Raw genomic sequence first — 26463 nt, 5'->3', positions numbered from 1 at the left:
CCAATCAAAAAATGGGCAGAAGACCTAAATAGACATTTCTCCAAAGAAGACATACAGATGCCCAAGAAGCACATGAAAAGCTGCTCAACATCACTAATTATTAGAGCAATGCAAATCAAAACTACAATGAGGTATCACCTCACACTGGTTAGAATGGGCATCATCAGAAAATCTATAAACAAGAAATGCTGGAGAGGGTGTGGAGAAAAGGGAACCCTCTTGCCCTGTTGGTGGGAATGTAAATTGATACAGCCACTATGGAGAACAGTGTGGAGGTTCCCTAAAAAATAAAAATAGAATTACCATATGACCCAGCAATCCCACTACTGGGCATATACCCAGAGAAAACCACCATTCAGAGAGACACATGCACCCCAATGTTCATTGCAGCACTATTTACAATAGCCAGGTCATGGAAGCAACCCAAATGCCCATCGACAGACAAATGGATAAAGAAGAAGTGGTACATATATACAATAGAATATTACTCAGCCATAAAAAGGAATGAAATTGGGTCATTTGTAGAGACATGGATGCATCTAGAGACTGTCCTACAGAGTGAAGTAAGTCAGAAAGAGAAAAACAAATATCGTATATTAATGCATATATGTGGAACCTAGAAAATGGTACAGATGAACCGGTTTGCAGGGCAAAAATTGAGACACAGATGTAGAGAACAAATGTATGGACACCAAGGGGGGAAAACAGCAGGGGGGTGGTGGTGGGATGAATTGGGAGATTGGGATTGACATGTATACACTAATATGTATAAAATGGATGACTAATAAGAACCTGCTGTATAAAAAAATAAAAATAAAATAAAATTCAAAAAATAAAACATTTCTATACAAAAAAATAAATAAATAAAATTTTTTTTAAAGTTGCGCACACATGTTGGGGAGGGTCCTAGGACCAGTCAGGTGTGAAAAAAGAAACAAGATAATTAGCCAAAGGTAAACAAAGACCTGGAAGGACTGTCCTATTTAAATATTAATTTAAATCACCTCATTACTACACTCTTTGTTCAGGATGGCCATAAGCTTTCTCTCTGGGTATGTATTTCTGCCTAGTTTCTGTCTTAAATAAACAAACTTTATGCTCTGTGTGCTCTCCCATACCTTGTACTGTGTCTCTAATAATAAACTTCGTACCTATTTTTACAGTTTTTGCCTCCTTGAAACATTCTTGCTTTCAACTGGGGGAAAGGGCCAGGGCCACTTTCTTTCTAGCCTCTAGTCCCTGGTGGTCTAGCGGCTAGGATTCCTGATTTTCATCCAGGCTACCCAGGTCCAATTCCTGGGCAGGGAACTAAGATCTCTCTTCAGGACTGCTCACTGCTGTCTCTCCGAGATCAATTAGACCAACTCAGTAACACAAACCCATCAAAATCACTGTCTTTCAGGGCCTGATCATTTCTCACATCATTGCAATAGCTGCCTCTTCTTCTACCCTGTCCTTTTTTTTTTGTTTTTGCGGTACACAGGCCTCTCACTGCTGTGGCCTCTCCCGTTGCGGAGCACAGGCTCCGGACGCGCAGGCTCAGCGGCCACGGCTCACGGGCCCAGCCGCTCCGCAGCATGTGGGATCTTACCGGACCGGGGCACGAACCCGTGTCCCCTGCATCGGCAGGCGGACTCTCAACCACTGCGCCACCAGGGAAGCCCTACCCTGTCCTTCTATGTATTTTCAGGATCTCTCTTTTTCTGTCTTTTGTTGTCATTGTTGTTCTTTTGTTGCTTTTTGTTTTTGTTGTTAAGGAAGGTAAATTTATATTATTGTTTTTAATTTTTTTTTGTCTATTTATTTATTTATTTTTGGCTGCGTTGGGTCTTCGTTGCTGCCCGCGGGCTTTCTCTAGTTTTGGCGAGCAGGGGCTACTCTTCGCTGGCGGTGCGCGGGCTTCTCACTACAGTGGCTTCTCTTGTTGTGGAGCATGGGTTCTAGGCGTGCGGGCTTCAGTAGTTGTGGCACGCAGGCTCAGTAGTTGTGGCTCACAGGCTTAGCTGCTCCGCGGCATGTGGGATCTTCCCGGACCAGGGCTCGAACCCATGTCCCCTGCATTGGCAGGTGGATTCCTAACTACTGTGCCACCAGGGAAGCCCTGTTGTTCGTATTTATTAAGGAAAGTAATTTATAAGTTACATTTCTAGTTTTCTGTTACTGAATCACTAAAAATGGTTTGGTTGACTTTCACCAAATTTGGGAGGTTTGTTTGGAGTAAGTCTGACTTAAAATATGTGGCAATGCTAAAATTTACTTTGGATGGCCCTAGGGAGAACCTCAAAAAGAGAGACAGGTATCTCTGGGAGCAGCTGAAAGTGAGGTGCAGCCAGAAGAGGAGGAAGCCACCTGGTAAGAAGTACTCTCTTAATTTAGACAGCGTGAGCCCCTCAAATGGTTCACAATGGTTCCAAATGGATGCCCAAGCCATAAGTCACAAGGATAGACCTTCCAAATGCCTGGAGTAGACTTTTCCATAGAGTCTTGTACAGAGAACTTTGTGTGCATGCTCCAGGGAATAACTGTCCAATGAAGGTGCAGGATTCTCAAGACGAATGCTTGGGAAGCCAGCTAAATAAAAGTAAACCCCCCCCCAAAAAAAAAGTAAAAACCAGACTCTAATATCAGTATTTTAAAACAAGAGTTTAAGGTCCAAGTAAATCTAAAAAACATGGTACCAATGGACTTTAAGTATTGAACATTCCCCTGAAATTTTTGTTGATCTTTTTTTCTTAATGAAATTTTAGTAAGTAAAAAGCATTTTGCCTCTGTCTTGCCATTGTGCAAGGCCTTGCTAGAGCAGTCTCTCTTTGAAATGTTCTGAGCAGCACTCCAAAAACAAGCGGTTACTGAGAGCAGTGGACTTGCACTGATTTTGTTCAATACATTGTTTGTAAGGAAGTCATGCTTTCTAAAACAAAGTAGCTCTATTCAATGAAAAATACTTCTTAGGCCAGAAAAGTAGTATGTAGACATTTTCTTTCTTTTTTTGTAATGAACTACCAAAAAAATTATTCACATAATAATGTTAGTAAGTTAGCATAAATATATTATTTTATATTTATATTATTTATTACATTTATTATATATGATCATATAATATTTATATTTGTTTGTATTATTAAGTAATAGTAATACATTAACATATAAATAGGTGAACAAGAAAAAAATCTAGTTCCCATTGTCTTGAAGATAAAAAGCCAATATCCTAAGCATGACATAAAGTTCTTCACAACCTGTCTTCAAATTACTTTATCATTTCTTATTCATACACACCGAACTCTCAATCCACACTTCTTTTATGCCTCCAAGTTCATTCCCTCTGCCTGGAATGCCTTGCTTCCTCCTTCTTCACCTGGTAAACTGCTGCCTAGTCTTTGAAACCCAGCTCAATATATACACTACCAAGTGTAAGGTGGATAGCTAGCGGGAAGCAGCCGCATAGCACAGGGAGATCAGCTTGGTGCTTTGTGACCGCCTGGAGGGGTGGGATAGGGAGGGTGGGAGGGAGGGAGACGCAAGAGGGAAGAGATATGGGAACATATGTATATGTATAACTGATTCACTTTGTTATAAAGCAGAAACTAACACACCATTGTAAAGCAATTATACCCCAATAAAGATGTTAAAAAAAAAAAAAAGACTCTTCCTGTGTGAAACTTTTCCAGTGGCTCCTCCCTGGGATTCCTAGCACCTCACTGCTTTCTCCTCAGTTCCCCTATGGAATGTGTACCCAAATCTCTATATTATATTGCATTGTAGTAGTGGTAGCAGCAGCAGCAGCAGTAGTAGTAATAGCAGTAGAAGTAGTAGTAGTGATAGTGCTGTGTCTGTCTCCTTGAGGGAAGGAGCCATCTCCTACTTTTTCCTTATTATATTTTTAATGGAAGCTCAAGAAATGTTCAATAAATGAAGGAATGAAGAAATGAAACAGGGACTTCCCTGGTGTTCCAGCGTTTAAGACTCCATGCTCTCAATGCAGGGGGCCCAGGTTTGATCCCTGGTCAGGGAACTAGATCCCACATCCACAACGAAAATCCTGCATGCTGTAACTAAGACTCAGTGCAGCCAAAGAAATAAGCAAATAAGTATATTTTTTAATGAAATTAAACAAATACATAGATTTGGAGAAAGTTACCCTGATCTCCTTATAGAATATGACTCAAGGAAACAGACTTGTCTTTCCAAACCTGGACCTCAAGTGAGAAACTGCAGGGCCACTGATGCAGATGAAAAGACAAAAGGACATTATAGTGAGTCATATACCAGCTTGGAGCCCTAGACCAGGGCGGGAGGGGACACAGTTCAACTTTTCTGACTGTTGAAGTCAAGGAGAGTTATAAAACCACCTCCCCTCTGTTCCATTACACTTCCATACCTGTTTTTCCTGTCCCTCTGTTTGGAAGCTTACCTGCCTCTTTCTACAGTGCTCTCTGTAGCAAGTGATTTCTAGGTTAAAAAAAAAAAGCCAGTACATAATACTAAACTGGAAATGAGGAAAATTCTAATGTTCCTGAGTTGTCATTTATCAGGGTCATAGTACTGAGAAAACTGACCATTATTCATTGTTATCTAGCTGATGAGAAATGAAGAAATGGTTTTCCTTAGAATACTTTTGAATAAATGTTATCATTCAAATGGTTAGGAGTTGGCAGATCATTTGCAATTTTTAAAACCTTTTATTTGGAAATAATTATCGGTTCATAGGGAGTTGAAAAATAGTACAGGCATGTCCCTTGTACACTCACCCAGTTTCCCACAATTGTAACATCTTATGTAAGAAGTTACAAAACCAGAAAATCAAACTATCAAAAAACTATCAGAAATTGCACTATCAAAGCCAGAAAATCGACTTTGATACAATTCATAGACCTTACTTAGATTTTACCACTTTTATATGCACTCATTTGTGTGTGTGTATTGGGGGGGGAGGGGTTCTAAGCAACCTTATCACATGTGTAGATTCCTGTAATCACCACTACAATCAAGGGAAGGAAGTAATCCACCTCTCAAAGACTCCTTGTGCTAACCCTTTATCACCCATTTTCTGTTCAGCCCTTCCTCACTCCTCCCCCAATCCTTTAGAATGTTTTATGTTTTTTTATATTTGATATTTTTCACTACCCAAAAAAGAGGGGATGAGTTCTCCCACTGATTCTTGTGCTGTCCTGAATGCTGGAAGTAGAAGAGAGCACACAGCTAGGAAGTTAGGGGACTTTCTGTGCCCCCAGCAGGACAATCATTAATAGTAACACAAAGAGGCCTCCCAACGGAAATGATTCTTATTCCTATAATTGGCTAGTTTCCAGAAAAATGTACATTGGCTCTGTCTAGATAAACATTTGGCATGGTACTAAAACTGATAGGAATTCAACAAATTTTATCAGGCAAGTACACTGAGCCAACAGGGGCAATGCATTCCATAACACGTTCCTAACAGAATGTGAAACAATTCTCCATTTGTTCCAGAGGGCAGCTGTTTTCAAATTAGTAAAGCTTACTGCAAATGGAGAAAAAGAAAAACTAACAGGCCACCTATTTGGTTTTCTTATTTATGTATCCTTAATTTATTTCTCCAAGCAGGAGACAAAATACCAAAACAGACAAGTGGTGGCTAAGATTATTCACCTGAAACATCACTGCTAAAAGGTCCTCTTCATTCCTACATTCCCACAAAGCTTGTCCACCTAATCCTTCTTAGAACTGTGTGGCCTTCTGAGGGGAGGGAAAGGTGACTGTGTGACCAGTTAGGTAATAACAATAGTTACCAAGTGGTGAGTGCACTTACCCTTGGTAGTAGGCACAGTGCCAAGAACTTGACTTACAATATCTCATTTAATCCATATAACAACCTGGTGAGATGTGTAGTTTTATCATCTTCATTCTACAGTGGAGAAAACGAAGAGTTAGAGAACTTAAATGTTTTGGTTAAGGCCACTCAACTAGTGAGTAGAAGACATGGGATTTGAACACAGGTCAGTGGACCACTGGTAGGGAGTCTTGGCATTCATTAGGTCTGAGGTGTGACACAGAAATCCATATACGATACTTTTAAAAGTTCCCCCAGTGATACTGATGTACTGATTACTTGGAGAGCATTGCTAGAATCCACTTCCTACAAGGAATGGGGTGCAGGCGCAGAGAATTATATGAGTATAATTTCTCAAACTTATATGAGAAAACTGATAAACTTATATGAGAGATGCTGTCACTTCATAAACAATGCTAAATGACTAGTGAATTTTGCCTATGCTTTGCCTATGCTTTTTGCCTATGTTTTGCCTATGAAAATGTATTCTTAAGTTGTTTCTGTGTTTATTCATCTATTTTTCAGTTCTTCGGACCACCATCACAAGCCTGAGTAAGTGTTGCAAGTACTTCTACCAGAGAGAGAATTAAATTACCTTGTAGCTATGGAGCACAAATTCAGTTATTTCCAAATTTGAGGTGGATGGATTCAGGCCTAGTTCTCTATTTAAAGCTTTTTCATCTATTTTTCCTTGAAGAAGAAGGAGAAGAAGGAGAAGAAGAAGGGGAGGAGGAAGAAGGGAGGGGAGGGGGAGGGGCAGGGGAGGGGAGGGGAGGGGGAGGGGAGGGAGAGGGGAGGGGAGGGGGTGGGGAGGGGAGAAAGGGGAGAGGGAGAAAGGGGAGGGGGAGGAGGAAGAAGAACTAAGAGAGAGATGGGAAAAAATAAAAATAAAGATATATAATACCATTTTAAAAGTTGCCTTTAAAAAAAAAAAAAAAAAAGTTGCCTTTAGGGCTTCCCTGGTGGCACAGTGGTTAACAGTCTGCCTGCCGATGCAGGGAATGCGGGTTCGTGCCCCGGTCCAGGAGAATCCCACATGCCGTGGAGCGGCTGGGCCCGTGAGCCGTGGCCGCTGGGTCTGCACGTCCGGAGCCTGTGCTCCGCAGCGCGAGAGGCCGCAGCAGTGAGAGGCCCGCGTACCGCAAAAAAAAAAAAAAAAAAAAAAAGTTGCCTTTAATCTAAAGCATATTTTTACAAATATAGGTACTTGATTAGACTTAAAATGTTCTTAATAAAATCTGAAGACTGCCCTCTGAGAAATAAGTGTGTAAATAAACACAAAAAGTAGTTTTGTATACACAGGTCAACAGAAGACTAACTGGATTTGTTTCATTCACAAAAACAAGAGGGGAAAATGTCTCAAATCACACTTGATTTCAACACACCAAGCCAAACGCCCACAAAGAATGAAACTATTTTGAACTCATCATTCTGCACATACATAATATCAAGATGTGCATAAAATTGTGTAAGCAGAAATGTACCTGACCTTTTATTGAAAAGGGGAGGAGTCACATATCCTGAAAGGGTTGGGACCTGCCTGCAGTCTCTTGGGAGCTTCCTGTTGTCACCACACCTCTGGGTTAGTTATCTGAGCTCTCTCTGAGGGGAAAGTCTAAGACTGGGAAGGAAATCATTCTTCTTGTGAATGCGACACACACTGTCTCCAGTTTCCATATGCTGAGATTATACTTCCTCATCAGTTTGATGTGCTTGGTGAGATCAGGTTGGTCATATATTGAATGGTTTTCTTAATTATTTAAAAAATATTTAGTATAACTGTCATTTTATCATCCCAGTTCCTTCACTGGACTTTTTAAGTTTCACACAGTGATTTTTCAGGAAAGAAGATATGGATTAAGTGAAGTTTTGAATTCTGAAAAAACTTTATTTTTCCTCAGTAGTAAAAGAAACGATTATTCCTTTGAATTAGCTTGTTCTTCTGATGTACAAAACTTAAATATGCCGAAAAATCTAGTATTTTTTCTTTCATAGTTCATTTTCCTGTGCCTTTCCACTTCTATGAAATAAGATCATTTATTTTCTGAGAATTTTAAATTTTATTTTACTATAATATCTAATACAGAGAGGACAGGTTTTTACAGCTTTCATGCATCGTGTTTACTTAAATTATTTTTATTTAAAAAAACATGATTTTATATGTGTAAACCTCTTGGAATGGTGCCTGGCATATTGATTACTTAAAATTGTTAATCATAATGGAGAAATAAAAATTAAAACAGTAATGTACACAGCAAGGTAATAAAAATAAAGTGAAATGCTTTTTTTTTTTTTTTTAAAGAAAAGCTCAACACTTCTCAGCTTTTTAGGAATCCAGTACTTTTTCACATAGTTTATTGTAATGAAGACTGGTACAATTTTTCTGAAGGGAAGTATGTTATATATTAGGACCCATAAAAATGTTCATGCCCTTTGAAACTAGTAAAACCATTGCTGGGAATTTGTTCTAAAGAAATATCTTGTAAAAGAAAAACAAAGAACCTATATACAAAGAATGATTCTAACTCTGTTATTTATAATAAGTTAAAACTAGATACAGCAGAAATGTTCCTACATACAGGAATGGATAAAGTACAGTGTAACAACTTTTAAAAATATGTAGCCATTAAAATAATACTGAAGCTATGCAGAAATGTGCAAACATGTTTATAACATAATGCAAAGTCAAAAAAGCAGAACTCAATTTTGTAGATAAACTAAGACTACAACTATGCAAAAATCGTGTGTGTATGCCTGTAAATAAAGTTTAGAAGGGAAATGGAAAATTAATATAGTTGTATTAGGATTTCAGGCTTATAAATAACTTTTTCTTAATTTGTGCTTTTGAAGTTGATTTAATAGTAAGTTAAAATTAAACTAGTGAGGATATTTTAAATTGAGAATTCAACGTTTTAAAGTTTGTGTGTATTATCACTTAAAAAAAAATTTTTTTTTGTTCACGAGGCATGGGGGATCCCCGGCCCCTGAGGGGACCAGGGATAGAACCCTTGTCCCCTGCAGTGGAAGCACGGAGTCTTAACTACTGGACTGCCAGGGAAGTCCCTAAAATTTTAAAAAATAAAATAAATTTAGAGATAGCTTAAGGGGAGTGGGAACTAACCTTAACACTAAAACCTGATGGTAATTTGTGAGTACTTTCTTCCAGTCTCCCATTACATATCTCAGTTTAAAAAGCTAGAAATTAATTTTTTGTGACCCACCTTTTTAAAAAAATGTATTTTTAAATTAATTTTAAAATTTGAAGTATAGTTGATTTACAATGATTCAGGTGTACAGCAAAGTGATTCAGTTCATATATATATATATACATATATATGTATATATATATATTCTTTTTCAGATTCTTTTCTATTGTAGGTTATTACAAGATACTGAATATAGTTCCCTGTGCTATACAATAGGTCTTTGTTTATCTATTTTATATATAGTAGTGTGTATCAGTTAATCTCAAATTCCCAATTTATCCCTCCCCAACCTTTTCCCTGGTAACCATTGACCTGCCTTTTTACTTAATGTTATCTCATCAGTAAAGTCTTGTTTTAAGTCATTCCATAAGACCCACTGCTGCATGATAGAATCTAAGCAGATAGATATACATCACAATAAACTTCCATAGCTAGAAAGAAAAAATATAAAAAACATAATTATAGCTGTAAGCTAAATCCGTACTTCTCAGTATCTGCAAAACCGTGAACTGAGAACTTTCTTGGGGGAGTGTGTTGAATAATATGCAGAAAGTATTGATCACAAATACATTGACTTTTTGTTTTTCCCTTCCTTGGCTTGCAGTCCAAAAATTAGCAAGTGATTAAGATGTGACTCTGAAATCCCAAGAATATAGGTCACTTACTTTCAGAGATTTTTATTTTGTTGTTCTAACCTTTGTGAAATCATGATAGGAATGTTTGCCGTACTCTTACTAGCGTACAAAGCAATGGCTAGCAAACTCTAGTGTGCACTGGAATCATTTGGGGAATTTGGTAAAAAATGCAGAGACTCTATCTCCAGAGATCCAAACTCTGGGTCTGGGGTGAGGTCCTGGAATCTGCATTTCAAACAAACTCACAAGGTTTTTCAGTTTGTAGGTGGTTCAAGGAACACAGGCTGATAAGTATTCTTCTAAATTAAGGCTGCTTGTCATAAGTATTTTACTTATTTATTTAAAATTTATTTATTTAGGGCTGCGTTGGGTCTTCCTTGTTGCGTGCGGGCTTTCTCTAGTTGCAGCAAGCGGGGGCTATTCTTTGTTGCAGTGTGTGGGCTTCTCATTGCGGTGGCTTCTCTTGTTGAGGAGCATGGGCTCTAGGCGTGCACGGGCTCAGTAGCTGTGGCTTGTGGGCTCTAGAGCGCAGGCTCAATAGTTGTGGTGCACAGGCTTAGTTGCTCTGAGGCTTGAACCGGTGTCCCCTGCATTGGCAGGCGAATTCTTAACCATTGCGTCACCAGAGTAGTCCCTGTCATAAGAATTTTTAAAAGTTACTCTGCCATCGATATTTTGTCCTGTGGCAACTTGTGTAAAACTAGGTAGATATTTTCCTAGAGAAAGTAGCTCAGTGCCAAAATTAGAGAGAGCATTGTTTCCTCGGATATTGGAAGCTCTCTTCAGATTGATTTATAACTCTGTGTGTGTGTGTGACTCATCCTTCTCCAACACAGAGGAGACAAAGGTGAGTGAGGGGGTGGAGTGTGAATGTGCGTATTTATGCACGTGATTAAGAGATGAGAGTGAGGAAATCAGGCATCTCATTTGTTTTCTGGGGTATATCCTAAAGAAATCCAAGCTGGTGGTTAAAAGCAAAGATGTCCTTCCAACCAAGAGGGTATTTGGCCTGTACGCTTCTTGCCTGTCTCTGCCTTGGGTAAAAGAGAAACAAAGATATTCCAGCAGTTTTGGCTCTGGCCAACTGTGAACCCGTCACAATCTGGCTCAGGATGGATTTTTAGTGCCAAATTCAGTGTGGTTCTCTGCATAAAAAAAAATAAACTTTTCAGATGAAAAAAAAATCAATAGAATTTCATTGTAGGGACATGTCACCTCCCCCTTCTCCTTCTCTCTTCAAACTAGGAGTCCAGCTCATTTTCTAATCTCTCCAAGTCAAAGTTTCTGGGCTAAAGAGGTGTTTATTTCTGAGACTTTGGGAAGTTCCTGCAGAACAGTGTTTTCAGGCAAGCCTAAGAGTGTGCTCAGACGTGGGTTTCTGGAAAGCTCCTAACTCCATCAGTTAACGTGTGGTGAGCTGTGTGTCCTGGGCACTGACCGGCATCCACCACTGGCAGGCAAAATACTCAACAGTGTATCCCTTAATCTAGGTCTGAATCTCAGTAAATATTTTCAGGCTGCATGGAGTCAATATACCTGTCTGTGGACCTCTGCTCTAAAGAAGTTATTCATACACATTTGCGTCATGTTTGGAGGTGGGGAGAATGAGAGCTTGAGCCCACCTCAGAGCCCAAAACTTGACATGAAAGAAGTGTGAGTCAGGGCCCTGCTTGTTGTACTTCCTGACTGGATATGAGGCAGCAAGGTGAAATTAGGTGGAATTTCACCGCTGTCACTGGGGGTTGGAGATTAGTAGACTAAACTTCACCAACCATGGGTCTGAGAGAAACTGATACTTTCATGTTTAATAAACTGACTCGGCCATATTGAGAGGTTTTGCTCATTGACTCTCATAGAATCTCAAAACCATCTCTCTTTTCGCCCACTCACAATTGCTTCATTGGTGGCTTATTTCTATCTACAATTCCATCTTCTCTCTTCACAGACACCTCTTTGGATATGAATGAGGAGTTTCCTCTTTCTGCAGGAGTTTTCCCCCAATCAGAGTTGTGGGAGCTGAAATCAGTTCCTCCAAAGGCAGGTAGAAGCTAAAAAGCCAGAACTGAGCATGACTCTGAGATAGCATGGGCAGCTTCATTTAGCTGCAGGGCAGTGTGTCTTGCGAATACAGAGTCAAAGGATCCCTTGGAAGTTTCATCAGAAAGGAAGCGAGGTTGTCAGTGACCAGTCTGAGGGCATCACACTTTTCTATCCAACTGGGACTCATATAAAATAAGTCAATCTAGGGAAACAAATGTCTCCCTGTTTTCTTGGCTGTAACCTAAAGAAACATAGCTGGTGGATAAAAGCTAGGGATAATCTTTCCAACCAAGAGGGCATTTTGTCTAACCAATCCAATTTTATGTGGTAAAGGTAAAACAGAATAACAGCTGTATTAATCCCTAAGTCTGAGAATAAGATTGATTTGTTTTGCACAGGAACAGCTACAATCCCTCCCTCACAGCCAACGGACTGACCAGAGTGGGTGGCGGAGGGGCAGGGGTGCCTTATTTAGCCTGCAGTGGTAGAAAATGAAGGTCTATCAACCTCAGTTTCCAAGGGGAAAGAAAACAAATTGGAAAACTGGGAGCCTGATTTGATTGCGACAGAAAAAGGGAAAATTCTGCCCAGTCGCTTCCAAAAGACTTTTCGTCTTTTTTTTTTTCACTCTTTCCATGAAAGCATGAAATTACAGGAGCCATTTTTAAGAAACAGTTTTATTGAGATATAAAACACATACCATACAATTCACCCACTTAAAGTGTTTTTTTATATACTCACATATATGTGCAACTGTCACCAGTCAATTTTAGAACACTTTCATGACTCCAAAAAGGAACCCAGTACCCTTTAACTATTGCACCCCATCTCTCCATCTCCTCCCATCCCACAGCCCTAAGCAACCACTAATCTACTTTCTGTCTCTATAGATTTCCCTATTCTGGACATTTCATATGAATAGAGTCATATAATATGTGGTCTTTTGTGACTGGCATCTTTCATTTATTGTATTGTTTTCAAGACTCATCCTTATTGTAGCATGTGGAACTATGTTTGTTAACTAACAGGTATTTAACAGCAAAAACACCCTGCTTGATATAAAGGTGAGAAAACACCTATCTAACCAACATTCTAATTACAAGAGTAAAGTATGGTTATTTTCAGGTCTTTTAATTAAAATTTAAGAAAAAGGAAATTTCTTGATATATTAATTTTTTTAGATTAGGGTTATCTTTTGTTCATAATAAAGTCCTGGAAATTTGTTTTCTTAAGTAGATGCAAGAGGCATTCTTTCAAATAAGTTAGTTTGCAGATCTTAGAATTTCATTTCTAAAAGGAATGCTAGAGTTAGCTAAATGGCTAAGGAATGAGGAATCAACACCTCATTTTAATATGAGAAAACTGATGACCCAAATAGGTTGTTTGTTTACCTTGTTAATGACACAGCCAGAAACAAACACTGTTCTTTGGCCAGGGAGAAGCACTGTCACCTGTATACTGGCTAATAAAGCTTCCCTTTTCCAAATCCTTGGTTGGATTAAGGAAACTAAAATGATGGAAGGGGGACTTCCCTGGTGGCACAGCGGTTAAGAATCCGCCTGCCAATGCAGGGAACATGGGTTCGGGCCCTGGTCCGGGAAGATCTCACATGCCGCAGAGCAATTAAGCCCGTGTGCCACAATTATTGAGCCTGCGCTCTAGAGCCCATGAGCCACAACTACTGAAGCCCATGTGCCTAGAGCCCATGCTTCTCAACAAGAGAAGCCACCACAATGAGAAGTCCGTGCACCGCAGCAAAGAGTAACCCACTGCTCTCTGCAAATAGAGAAAGCCCGCGCGCAGCAACCAAGACCCAGCACAGCCAAAAAAAAAAAAAAAAATGATGGAAGGAAGGATTATTGAGCACTTATTTTATATCATATCACACACTGTGATTTACTTATTTTATTTAGTCTTCATAACAACCCTAAAAGATCAATACTATTAACCAAACTTATCATCAACATCATCATCAATTACTAGTTTTTTGGCATCTATTATGTATCATGTAATGCTTTAGATACTTCATAGGCATTTTCTCTCATTCTCACGTCAGTCCTGATGGCAGGGCTGGGATTACAGTGAGGCGAGTGAGGCACTCACGAGGTGCAAAATTTAAGGGTGGAAGGGACACCAAAATAGTCATCAAGATCAGTCATATTTATGACTTTTTAATGCAATAAAAATATTTTATTTTTGTAATATTTTAATGCAACATTTAAGTGATATTTTTATATATATAAATAACATTTTACTACCATTTAATGTTTAATGCAAACATAATCTGCATATCATTAATAATGCATATTATAATGCATAGATGATATTTTAATGCAATATTTTTAAAAGATCAAAAATCATTGCAAATATATGATGAACAAAATGTCAAAAATTTTAATAAGATATACTATTGATTGTTTTACAAGTCTGTGTTATTGTACAACAGGAAAAATCATCTCTACTTGGCTGGAATTCCTGAGTCCATGACAACTCACTTCGTTGCTAGGCAGTTTATAAGGGTTGACGATGGTGTATGAACAGATTAAATAATGAAGGTCTATTTTTCACTTGTTTCAAAATATGGGAGGATATTTTGATAAATATATATTTATATAAATATGTATATTTTTATGTTGTGGTTTTTCTTTTGCCTTGGGCTCAATATGGCTCTGCAAAGCACCGCCTGACAGATTGGCACTATTATGATCATTTTATACATGCAAAACTGAGACCTAGAGAGGTTGGGTAATTAATTACCAGAGGTCACATAGCTAGTAGGCAATGGAATTGAACCACAAACCTAGGTTTGTCTCCAAAACCCAAGCTCTTTCCAAAATTGTGTTGTGTTTTTGTTTAAGACATTAGACCAGGGTTGGCAAACTTCTTCTGTAGAGAGCCATATAGTAAATATTTTCAGCTTTGTGGGCCAGTGGTCACTGTTAAACTACTCATCTTTGCCTTAAAGCAGGAAAACAGCTATAGGCAGTACGCTAATGAGCATGGCTGGATTTGGCCTGTGGGCAGTCATGCACTGGATTATAAGAAAATATCTCAGGCACAAATACGTTATATCTGAAGATGCTATAGCCAGATTTCCCTGACATCCTACTTGAATATGTTTCTTTTAATTTAACAGAGAGAAGACAGTAAATGATAATCAGGCCTGCCCTACATAGGGGTCTGAATTCATCACTGGATGGCAGACATCACCCATCCAATTGTAATTTTCCAGTTGTCAACAGGAAACAGCATTTCAGAGGGATTGAATTTCAAAGTAGTCTGAAGAAGAAAGGCAGAGTTTCTCCTGTTTCAAATAAACTCTAGTAGAAGAGGTTAAGGTTTAGAAACCAGTTTAACACGTTCTGCAGTTCTTGATTGGGCTGTTAATACTACCTCTAAGCAAACTTGACTTTGTAACAAAACGGCAAAATAACCAACAAGAGGTTTGCTTTCTGAAGGCATACATAGTAGTTAATCATTTTAGTAATACCAACATAAAGTAAAATGTAAAGAACTATATTTATGAGGGTGAATCAATTTAACAAATTTGCTATTCACATATATCTAGTCCTTGCATGTTCTCCAAATTGCCTGAGAATTTCAGGCCCAAAGACAAGACAAGTTCCTGAGCTTGGTGCTGGGGACGCAATACTAAACTAAAAACAATATAGTGCCTGCCCTCAGAGGAGCTTAAACTAATTTGTAACATGGTCCAAAATAAGATGTGTAATGTTTTCTTTTTAAAATGTTATTAATTCTGAGAGGAAAAGCGTTAATAACCTGAGGCAATTTTAAACAAAGAACATTGGAAGTGGAGTGTATGACCCATTGTTGTTTGCATATGATTTTCCAGGCCTGTTACCTGCAGATATATTTTTACGTAGTTTCAATCATAATGCATGTGCCATTTCATACTTCATTTATTTTATAAACATTACATCATACACTCCTTATAGCATTTATATGGCTCATTCTGAATGGCTGAATAATGTGTTAACAGGTTGATATTCATTTATTCAGGAAACATTTATTGAAGTCAACTCCAAGCCAGGTGCTGTTCTTGGCACTGGGAACATAAGAATGGATAAACGGACAAATAGATCAGTCATCTTGGAGCTTCTGTGCTAGTGGGGGAAGTTATTTCAGAAAAGGAAAGAATGCTTCAAGTTTGTGGTAGGAAAAAGACAAGTAACATTTAAGGGGAAAAGTTCTCTGGAGTGGAATTCAACACAAGAAGGAAGTAGAAAGCATATTATTTAAAGCCAGGGCATCATTTAGGCCAAGGAATTCATTTACAGATATGAATAAACTTAGGAACTATATTACCCACTAGCCACTTTTTTTTTAATTGAAAAAAAAGAGTCAACTTTAACCAAACTGCATCCAGGAATGTCTCCAAACAATCGAACAAAGCAAAATGATAAAATTGTCCTATTGAAGAAACCAAGAGTTTCTACCAGCCCCAGAGCCTCTGAGGGTTAAGCAAAGAGCAGCTCATTCCTGAGGCTGGTTCTGTCCCCCACTCAAGTTTCTCATCCCATGAGCAGAGTTGGGGATGGGTGAAGGACCATCCACTAGCCCGTCTTGAAAAGACAGCAAGAGCCAGTCACCCAGGCGTGAATGGAGAAGGCTAGGAAAAGGACTCACTGTGAGCAATAGTCTCGTATATTATAGAACTAAAACTACATAGCCAGGGAAATATGGTCCCAGAAGATAATTTTTATATACACTTCATCTTTATTCACAGTAGTTCATGTTCTGTAAAGGCACTACAAGCACTGAAGTAGCAGTTACTGAACCACTGCTCTTAGAGGGAATATAGGGTTAGGTTCCTGTGAGCCTCTGCTTATGACATTTTAGTTGACTGATCAATACATAATCTTATTTTATGTGTGTTTCTGTTGAAAGACACCTTATTTAATATATATTGTTTTTTAAATATTTATTTATTTATTTATCTACTTAATTCATTTATTTTGGCTGTTCCGCGTCTTAGTTGCGGCTCACAGGATCTTCGCTGCAGCATGTGGGCCCTTAGTTGTGGCATGCGAACTCTTAGTTGTGGCATGCATGCGGGATCTCGTTCCCCGACCAGGGATCAAACCAGGGCCCCCTGCATTGGGAGTGTGGAGTCTTACCCACTGGACTACCAGGAAAATCCCAATATATAGTGTTGATTTGCTAACATTGAACTAACTCATGGCCAGCACTATAACTCACACCTGAACAAAGCTTATCTCACACTCACATTTTCTCTGTAAGGTACATCACAGCCTTCATGAGTTTAGAAATGCCAGCCAGCACTTTAGGACTATGTCTGGGGGATTTTAAACAGTGAAATCACCAAGAAAAGGCACAAGAAGCAAAAAACATGGCAGTAAGAGGCCAGGTAAAGGACATTTGCTATGAGAGCTGAAACAAGAAGGCAGAGTGTCGCCGTGTTTGACCTCAGCTGAGAGTGATGTGTGGGGCAACTCAGATTTTTTGCCACTCAGCACCTAGCCGTGAATAACTGGAAAAGCCCCTCAAGTATTGATTTTGGGGGTTACAAATACATTTGGGTTTTATTTTAGTTCTTAGGTAGAGTGTTTATTGCTCTGCTTTATCACAGATATTCTGCATTCTTCTTTTAATGTATTAAATATTATGTAATTTTTTTATTTATTAAAACTAAGAAAGGTTTGGCCCTCAAGGACTCCCAGTCTGCTGCTGAGGTCTGAGTGGCAATCACACTCCTCTTCCGTCTGGGTTTCAACCAATTGAGAACTTGACCCAGGGCTAAAAGTATCAGCTTTATTGTTGGCATAGCTGGATTTGAGAAGAGTGGAGGTCAAATCGTTTTCTCCTCCTAATGCAAACCAGAGGTCCCCTGCTGACCTCTCCCCAAGTGGCAGGGTGTACCTGCCACCAGAGAGGAAGAGGAGGGAGAGAAACCACTTAAGGGAAAAGGAGAGAGGGGGCAGCCCTCCTTCCTGGGGAGTGGAGTGGGTGTCCCTTGGATGAGGCACACCCAAACTACCGGGATGCCGAGCAGGGGTGACAAATTCTGGTTTTGGGGTGTTACAAATAAATTTCAACACGTAGGTGAATTCACAAGTATGAAATTCACGAATAAAGAGGATTGACTGTATTTTGACAGTGTTTGTGTGAGTGTGTGTATGTGTGTGTTCTGGAGAAGAGGTCAAGGAGGTTATACAATACAGGGGGCAATACAAGTGCAGTGACTTTCTTATCTTTCTTGGTAGGGAATGAGGAGCTAGAATAGATACAGTAAATAGAATAGAAGCTCTCTGTGATTGATACGCTAGGAAATAGAGGCTTAAATTTTATTTTTAAACTAAAAAAGGAATCACCAGATGAACTAAAAGTAATTTTATAACTAATAAAAATCAGGAGGTAGAGGGGAGAAGTATTGAGTGTGCTAATGCCCTCATCATTTATAACAGAGGGTCATTAGATACCGTGTCGAGTTACTAAAGCAAGGACTAGAGCAGAATAAGGAAAGATAACTGTTCTGACAAAGGTCAGCAGCAGGACACATGGCAGAAGTTAAAAATATGCCCTACAACAGTCTGAAATACAGTTTCCAGGTGCCCAAATCTCCTTGCCAGGAGTTCACGTTGGAGGATAAATAAATCTGAATAAATATTGCTAAGTCTGGAGCAGTTCTGCATGTAGTCTATTTCTGACCTACAGGCTACACCTTGACATCCCATGAAATAGAGATTTAAGTGTTTCATATAAAGTTATAAAGGTCAATGCCAGAAAAAATTAAAGCGGGCTATAAACATCCCAGTATGAGAAAGAAAATATAAACGGAATAAAACAAAGAAAAGAGAGACAGGGGAATCCGCATAGCAAAAGCAATGGCCTTTTCCAGAGCACAATGCTGTTGTAAAAATAACTAAGACATTTAAAAATACTTGAAGTCACAGTGGTTCTATCAAATGAAAAATAAAAATCCATTTGTTCTGCCCTTCTTGCTTTTCTGTAACTGTCAGTTTTAAAGGCTTCTAGTAAGGACTCAGCAAGCCAAAAAGATTGGTTGAACCATTCCATAGTCATTAAAGTTGGCAGTTTCTGCTGAAAAATAGCTCTGGCCCCAAACTTCAGGATGCATCTCTGAGCCTTCCAAGTACTCAGACACACGGTTTATGACACATTGACATAATATCGCTCAATTGGCTCAAAATGAACAAACCCTAGTAATTAAGCAGTCCCCTTCTTTGGAAAGGGATCTCTATCTTTTCCAGTATGACTTCATTCACAATTAATCTCCGCCGCATAAGTTTCTTGGGCAGGTAGGTAGCAAGTGAAAGATGACATAATTTCCCCAGGCCACCTGGTGAGTCAGTCACACAACCAGGAACAAAACCCAGTTTTACTGATGGCTAAGACCTAGAAGCTCAGCCCTACCCTGTGACTCTTCCTGTCCAATAAAATGACCAATTGAACAGTCAATTATTTACTCTGCGACTTGCTCTACAAGCACCAGATAAGTTTCAGTCCGTGTTCACCTGGGGCAAGTGATCTACAGGAAGAGAAAAATGAAAGGGGCCAACAGATGGAGAAAATATTTACATAGCTGAATAAGTCCTGGGCATCTAATGCACAGCATGGTGACTATAGTTAACAATACTGTATTGTATATTTGAAATTTGCTAAGGCAGTAGATCTTAAATGTTCTCCTCTCACACACATAGACACATACACACACGCACACACACAAGTTAACTACGTGAGGTGAATGTGTTAACTAACCTTATTGTTGTAATCGTTTCTTAATATATATATTAAATCATCACATTGTACCCCTTAAACTTACACAATTTATTTGTCAATTATATCTCAATAAAGCTGGGGAAAAAAAGACAGTATTTACATTGTGAGCATACTTTACTGCACAATCTACTGGATAGTACAGAGTAAAAGGAGGAATATAAGACTTTGGGGCTCAATTTTTAGCCACAGCTTTTCTAGGGTGAGGCATTTCAAAGCCTCCTTAATTTCTAACCTTCTATTTGAGCTTCTTTTGCTCATTCTATTTTGGAAGTTCACTCACCCCTAAGTACCAGAGCCTTTGCAAGAAGTTTCAAGTAAAAGTATCCATGAATGGACCCAGGTTGTGAAGGAAAGGTACAGCCCCCAGGATGAAGGCCACTCTGAGGCTCAGAATAAGGGAGGAGCAATTCCTGGGTGTGCAAGTGCAGATTCACTGAGAATAGGGGCCCAGGGCAAATGGTTCCTAAATTCTTATTGGAAGAAGTCAGAACAGATGTTTCCCAAGGCACACTTGTCTTTTTTTGGGCCAGTTGCAAGTCAACTGTCTTCCCAGTCTGTTCCCTCTCCTGAAGAATGGTCATGGTTAGGGTCACAATAATAGTAATAATAATAAATAATAATTATTATTATAATTTAAAAAATAGTCCTCTCGATCATCATATTATTGTGTCTGGATACCAATGTCGATCAGAGGTTTACTTTTTTTTTTTCCATTTATTTTTAGCTGCATTGGGTCTTCGCTGCTGCATGCAGACTTTCTCTAGTTGTGGTGAGCGGAAGCTATTCTTTGTTGTGGTGCAAGGGCTTCTCACTGCGGTGGCTTCTCTTGTTGCGGAGCACGGGCTCTAGGCGTGCGGGCTTCCATGGTTGCAGTGTGCGGGCTCTAGAGCGCAGGTTCAGTAGTTGTGGCTCGCGGGCTTAGCTGCTCTGCGGCATGTGGGATCTTCCTGGACCGGGGCTCGAACCCGTGTCCCTTGCAGTGGCAGGCGGATTCTTAACCACTGTACCACCAAGGAAGCCTTAGTCTCCTTTAATGTAGAACGTTTCCAGTCTTTCTTTGTCATTTATGACATTGACATTTTTTTTAAGAATACAGGTTCTTTTTTAAAAAAATAGAATATTCCTCATTTTATGTTTGTTTGATTTTTCCTCATGGTTAGATTCCAGCTATGCATTCCCTACTAGAACACTTCACAGGTGAAGCTGTGTCCTTCCCAGTGCATTACAGCTATAGGCACATGATATCCATCTGCTCCTCATTGGTGATGTCAAGTTTGATAACCTTGTCAAGGTATTGTTCACTTTCTCAATCTTACAGTTAATGTTTCTTCCCTAATCTCTAATGAGCAATCTGTGGGAGACACTTTATTTTTTTTAATATTTATTTATTTTGGTCTTGCTGGGTCTTAGTTGCAGCATGTGGGATCTTTAGTTGTGGCGTGTGGACTTCCTAGTTGTGGTATGCACATGGGATCTAGTTCCCCAACAAGGGACTGAACCTGGGCCCCCTGCATTGGGAGCACGGAGTCTTACCCACTGGACCACCAGGGAAGTCCCTGTGGGAGACACTTTAAAACCGTACAAATATCATGCTTCTCCTCAAGATCTACATCCCCACCCCAACCTCAGTTTAGCATCCATTGATGATTCTTGCCTAACCAATCTTTGTTATGATGGTTGCAAAATGATGAATTTCAACTCCAGCATGCATTCCACATTTATCAGTTTGCGTTCAGCATTATATTGGTAGAGTCCTCCTCTCTTCTCCATGTAGGTATTGTTTCTTTGTTTATTTATGTATTTATTTGTTATGGAATCATGGATTCCTGGTTTTCAAAGGCCTATCATTTATTACTCTCCTTAATTATTTTGTCCTCAAGTTATCCCAGATCTGGCCAGCAGAAGCCTCTTCAAGCTGGTTCCTGTGTCCCTAAAACATGTTTTTAAGCACTCTCTTACTTTCTGCCATAAAACATTCTCTTACTTTCAGCTCATCTTAAACTGTTCCCATTACATCCCCAGCCTTTCCATTCTTAGAGCCTGGTCAGCAGGACATATGCTTAAAGGTGGTGCTTGAGCAAAGAAGGAGAGAGAGAGCCCAAGAAAGGCCACCATGGTTAACAGTTTCAGATGCTTCTGAAAGGTGCAGGGCAAGGCACATCATGTTCTCTACCACCGTCCCAGGTGGGTGCTATAGACAAGGAAAGAGATGCTTGGACTCCACAGATTCTGTTATTGAGTCCTCTACCACGTGCTGGGCACTGTGAGGGATACACAAGATTACAAGACACCATTTCAAGGAGACTGGTCTAGTGGGATAGACACATATGTACAGAAATACCCATAATACATCCCTGAAAATGTCTTCATTGTGCGGTCAATGTGGCACATAGAGGGGTTTGGGGAGTTCTGGGTTGAAGGACAGACAGTAATTATGGCTGGGAGAGTCGGAGAAGGCTTCGTTGAGGTGACTTTTGGGTTAGACCTTGAAAGAGGGTAGGGTTTGGAAAAATGGTTTTATCAGTGAAAAAGAAGTTACTACTTATGTACTCCGAATCAGGTCTGACTTTGCAACTTCATTCAACTAGATCCAGCCTCTTGCTAGGTGCCGTGAGGCACATAGAAAGGACTCCAAAGGGTGTAGGACAGCACTTTTGCTTGATGCCCAACTAAGGAAAGAACCGTCACAATGCCATATAATTTTTATTTTCAGACACAGATGAAACATGTCTTTCATTTACCAAACTGAGCTTTCACAGTGCAGTGGTTGGAACGGGACTAAATGTGAAGTTGATGCTCTACACAAGGAGAAACCCGACCTGTGCACAAGCCATCAACTCCACAGTTTTGGGGAACTTGAACGTGACCAAGAAAACCATCTTCACTGTCCATGGATTCAGACCGACAGGCTCTCCTCCAGTTTGGATGGAGGACTTAGTAGAGGGTTTGCTCTCTGTAGATGACACGAACGTGGTTGTTGTTGATTGGAATCAAGGAGCTACAACTGTAATATACAACCATGCCTCTGGAAAGACCAGAAAAGTAGCAATAGTCTTGAAGGAATTTATCGACCAAATGCTGGTAAGCGAGAATTCTCTTAGATGATTCAGGGTCAAGTTGAAACTGGCTCAATATCTGGATATTTAAAGCCAAGAGATAACTACAGTGACCAGAAGGACTATTTTTGCAATGTTTTGCAAATCTGAATAAGCCCCAGGGAAGGTGAAGGGAAGGGCCTGAGGCAACGCCCATGCGTATGGTTGTGCAGGTTGTGCACTGCACAGGGCACCCATCTAAGACAGCACCATTGTCATTGTAGACATTGTAGATTTATATGTCTATTATGATAATTTTCTAGTGAGTGACAGCAAAGTGTCCTGAGCAAGGGGCAGCTTTTTCTAACTCACATAAAGGTGTCTAATGGGTATGAGAGGTTCTGTCTAGGGGTTTCCTGGCTTCAATGCCTAGAGTTTCCTCAACTTCTATAGCTCTTCCTTTTCTTAGAAATGCCAAAAGTTTAGTGACCAGATTATCCAAAACCAAAACTGATACACATGGTTGATGAACGATTTGTGTGTATGATTTATGTTTTCAGAAGACTTACAAAGATGAGATAAATCTTAAATTTAATTTAATTTAATCTATCTCATGAACTGTCCTTTTTATGAAAAAAAAGAAGTGACTTGACACCAGGACTACTTCAGAGAGTCACACCTGGTGGCCACTGTGGCCAGGGGTGACATAAATTTTACATGAACTTCCTATTTAAGCCACAGACTTCAGGAAAGTGAATATTAAAATGACTCATGAATGGCTGGCCCAGGACTATGGTCAGTGTGCCCCGCCCCTTTCTTTCCTTCCTTCCCTCTCCATGGTGACTTCATTAACTGAGCCAGCATCGACAGAAAGGAGTTCATTAAATGTTTGGTTGCCCTTCTCAGTTGGGAAGGTTTTAAGGATGTCTCAGCTTGGCTTCTAGCAGAAACATGAATGGAGACACCACGGCATAAAGGTGAAGGCATAAGTGTGGAGTTGGACAGACGGGTTTGAATTCTGCCCTGCGCCCTCCCTGCCTGACCTTGGGCAGATGACTTCAACCCTGGGCTCAGTCTCCTCATCTGTATAATCAAAGGAATAGCATTTAGTTTGTCGTGGTGTTGTGACATTTCAATAAGATAATGGATATAAGGTGCCTAGAAATGTTTCTCCAAAGTCAAGAGTTAGGAAATTTCTCCAGATGTTGTCACCTCCTTGGCCCCTCACAATTTATAACGATGGACCTCTTGAAATCGCAGGCAGAAGGAGCTTCTCTGGATGACATTTACATGATTGGAGTAAGTCTAGGAGCCCACGTAGCTGGGTTTGTTGGAAAGATGTACAATGGCCAGCTGGGAAGAATTACAGGTAAGGCTTCCTGTGAATGGGCACAGGGTAACCAGACTGCCCAGGGTGTTCCCTGGGGGAGCATGATGCAGGCAATCCTAGTCCTTGGGTTCAAAGCCAGCTCTTCCAATTACTTAACCTCTCTGAGCAAATGTCTTCTTGTGCAAAGGGAAGACCATAGTAGTAATTGATCTTAGCAATATTAAATTTATTATTTAATAAAATAGGTGCAAAGCACTTTGTAAATTGTATATGCCATAGAAAAGATTGGTGGTGACTTTATTTCTCCTATGGCTAGAAAAACAGCTACATCCCATGGGGATTTTGCCCCGAGCAGACAGCCTTCTTCCTTTCATTTAATCCAAGGTAGTTTGAACTATATACCTAATATATCCCCAGGCATAGCTGGAGCCTCATGATAGGAAAATGAGATGGGAATTATGTTGTCTGGAGCTTACTCTGTGAATATCGGCTTTCAGGCCAAAGCTGAATAAAAACCCTCAGAAACAACAGCAGGTGAAACTCCAAAGATTCCCTTGCTGTGTTCATTTGCCTAGTGTTCTGTAACTTTCCATAGCTACAGATGAAGGTCTGAGGGAGGCTTTCTCTTTCAGAGACTCAAGCCTTCCATACCTTTCCCAGAATCGATCCTTACATTGAGATAGCCATTCCAAATCTAGGAAATCTGGAAGGTAGATGTGAACAGAGGGATGGAGGGGAGAGGTAAATGATTCAAACCAACGACATTTGGGAGGTAACCTTTTAGAGCCACAGGTCTGAATGTGCTACTTAATTTGACATGTGGCCCTGGGCATGTCCCCACCACCACCCCCTGCCCTAAATCTCTCTGTCCCTCTCACATACACACACACACCCACATTGGCCGGTGTCTCTTCTAACTCTGGTACTTGAGGTCACATTCTTTTTCCTGGCTATTTTTTTTCTCACTTTCACCCCAAAGGCCAAGGTTGCCCTTATCTTATTTACTTGCTTTCCTAGGGAAGCAAAGCTCTTTTTCAATTTTTTAAAATTATTACTATAATGTTTTAGAAAGCAGTATGTCTTTACTTTTTAAAAATTCATTTTCCTTTATGGGTACAAAGGACAGATGGCTCAAATGTGCTTGTTTTCCTTGTCTATTGGGAGCTTCTCCTCTGGGAGCTGGGACTTTTCCCAGTGGTGTGTTTAGAAGCTGATCAGCTCTCAAAAAAAAAGAAAAAAAAGATTTATAGCATTTGCTGATTTCCATGATGTAAATACTCCCACTGTGGCTGGTTTCAAGCTACTGACCTGACATCACTGACCACACAGTTTGGGAAGAGATAAGCAAACTGCTCTCCAGTGCTGGTGCTGGGGGGCTCTGGCCCACCACTGCCTTATTCTATCTACCCCCTAATTTTGCTCCTCAGCCGCCCAGTGAACCTGTTCCCACGACTACTTTGGATGGGAATGCAGTGTAACCTGGCCTCTGACCATGGAAATTCCCTGAGCCAACCTCCCTTCCCCCCTGGGCCCACGTGGCCCTGCTCTGTGACCTGGACTCAGTCAACAGTCTGCAGCTCAATTTTCTGTCTCCTCTAAGGGACCCATGTTCTCCCAACTCCTCATCCTCTCTGACCCCCAAGGTCAATCTCACCTGTTACTAGAGCTATTTCAGGGGAAAAGCATTTCCCTTCTCCACTCACCTTCCACTGCCCTGCCAGAATGGAATCACTGGATTGAGGGGCGGGAATTTGGCCTGTTACCCAAGGCCATAATTCACTCCCAACTCCCAAGAACTGGGTGATTCTGCTTGTTAATTATCTAGACCAGAATGGCTGCTTCATCTCTTCCATTTCCCTTTTTTTCTTCTGCTCTTGCTTCTCCTTTTGCTCTCCAGGCACATCTCCTGGTATTACTTTTCATTAATTTCTTCAACAGAAGATGGAAGAAATGAATGGATTTAAAAACATTTCGAGTACCTACATCACTTGATAATGCACTAAATTTGATTCTTGCAAAAATCACCTTGGGGTGCTGGATACAATGCCGACTTGCTGAATTGGTATCTCTGGGCTTGGGGTCCAGGAGTCTGTACTTCCTTTATTTTTATTTTTTTTTGGCCATGCTGTGAGGCATGTGGGATCTTAGTTCCCCCACCAGGGATCAAAACCATGCCCCCTGCAGTAGAAGCGTGGAGTCCTAACCACTGGACCACCAGGGAATTCCCGGTGGCCTGTACTTTTAACCAGAAGATGCAGGTGGTCTGAACACCATACTTTAAGAAATGACCACAAAGCTGTGTTGTCCAATATAGGAGCCACAAGCCACAGGTGCCACTGAGCACCTGAAATGTTGTTAATGCAAATCGAGACGTGCGGTAAATGCAAAACACACACTGGAATTTGAAGACTACGTACAAAAGAAGGGTATTAAAAAATTTCAAATTTTTTATATTGACTACATGTTGAAATAATTTTCTGCTATACTGGGTTAAATAAAATGTATTATTAAAGTCAATTTTCCTTGTTTCTTTTTACCTTTTTAAAGTGGTTGCTAGAAAATTTTAAATTATATATGTGGCTCACAGTATATTTCTATTGGACAGCACTGCCTTGGAGAGTTAGTT

The 26463-nt window shown here is 40.0% G+C and overlaps 1 protein-coding gene across 2 annotated transcripts in view; it reads left to right on the top strand.

Moving 5' to 3' along the window:
* Positions 1-7391: 7391 nt before the first annotated feature.
* Positions 7392-26463, top strand: part of LIPH (lipase H) — a 45528-nt gene continuing 26456 nt past the window's right edge. For both annotated transcript variants that reach the window (XM_079923152.1, XM_079923151.1), the window contains exons 1-3: positions 7392-7535; positions 22186-22553; positions 23768-23876. In XM_079923152.1, the coding sequence (XP_079779278.1) occupies positions 7487-7535; positions 22186-22553; positions 23768-23876 (526 nt within the window). In that variant the 5' untranslated portion in view covers positions 7392-7486. The remainder of the gene's footprint in view (positions 7536-22185; positions 22554-23767; positions 23877-26463) is intronic.

Source organism: Stenella coeruleoalba (genome assembly GCF_951394435.1).
Source record: "Stenella coeruleoalba genome assembly, chromosome: 5".
In the NCBI taxonomy this organism is placed as follows: domain Eukaryota; kingdom Metazoa; phylum Chordata; class Mammalia; order Artiodactyla; family Delphinidae; genus Stenella; species Stenella coeruleoalba.
This window is presented reverse-complemented; position numbering and strand designations above follow the sequence as displayed.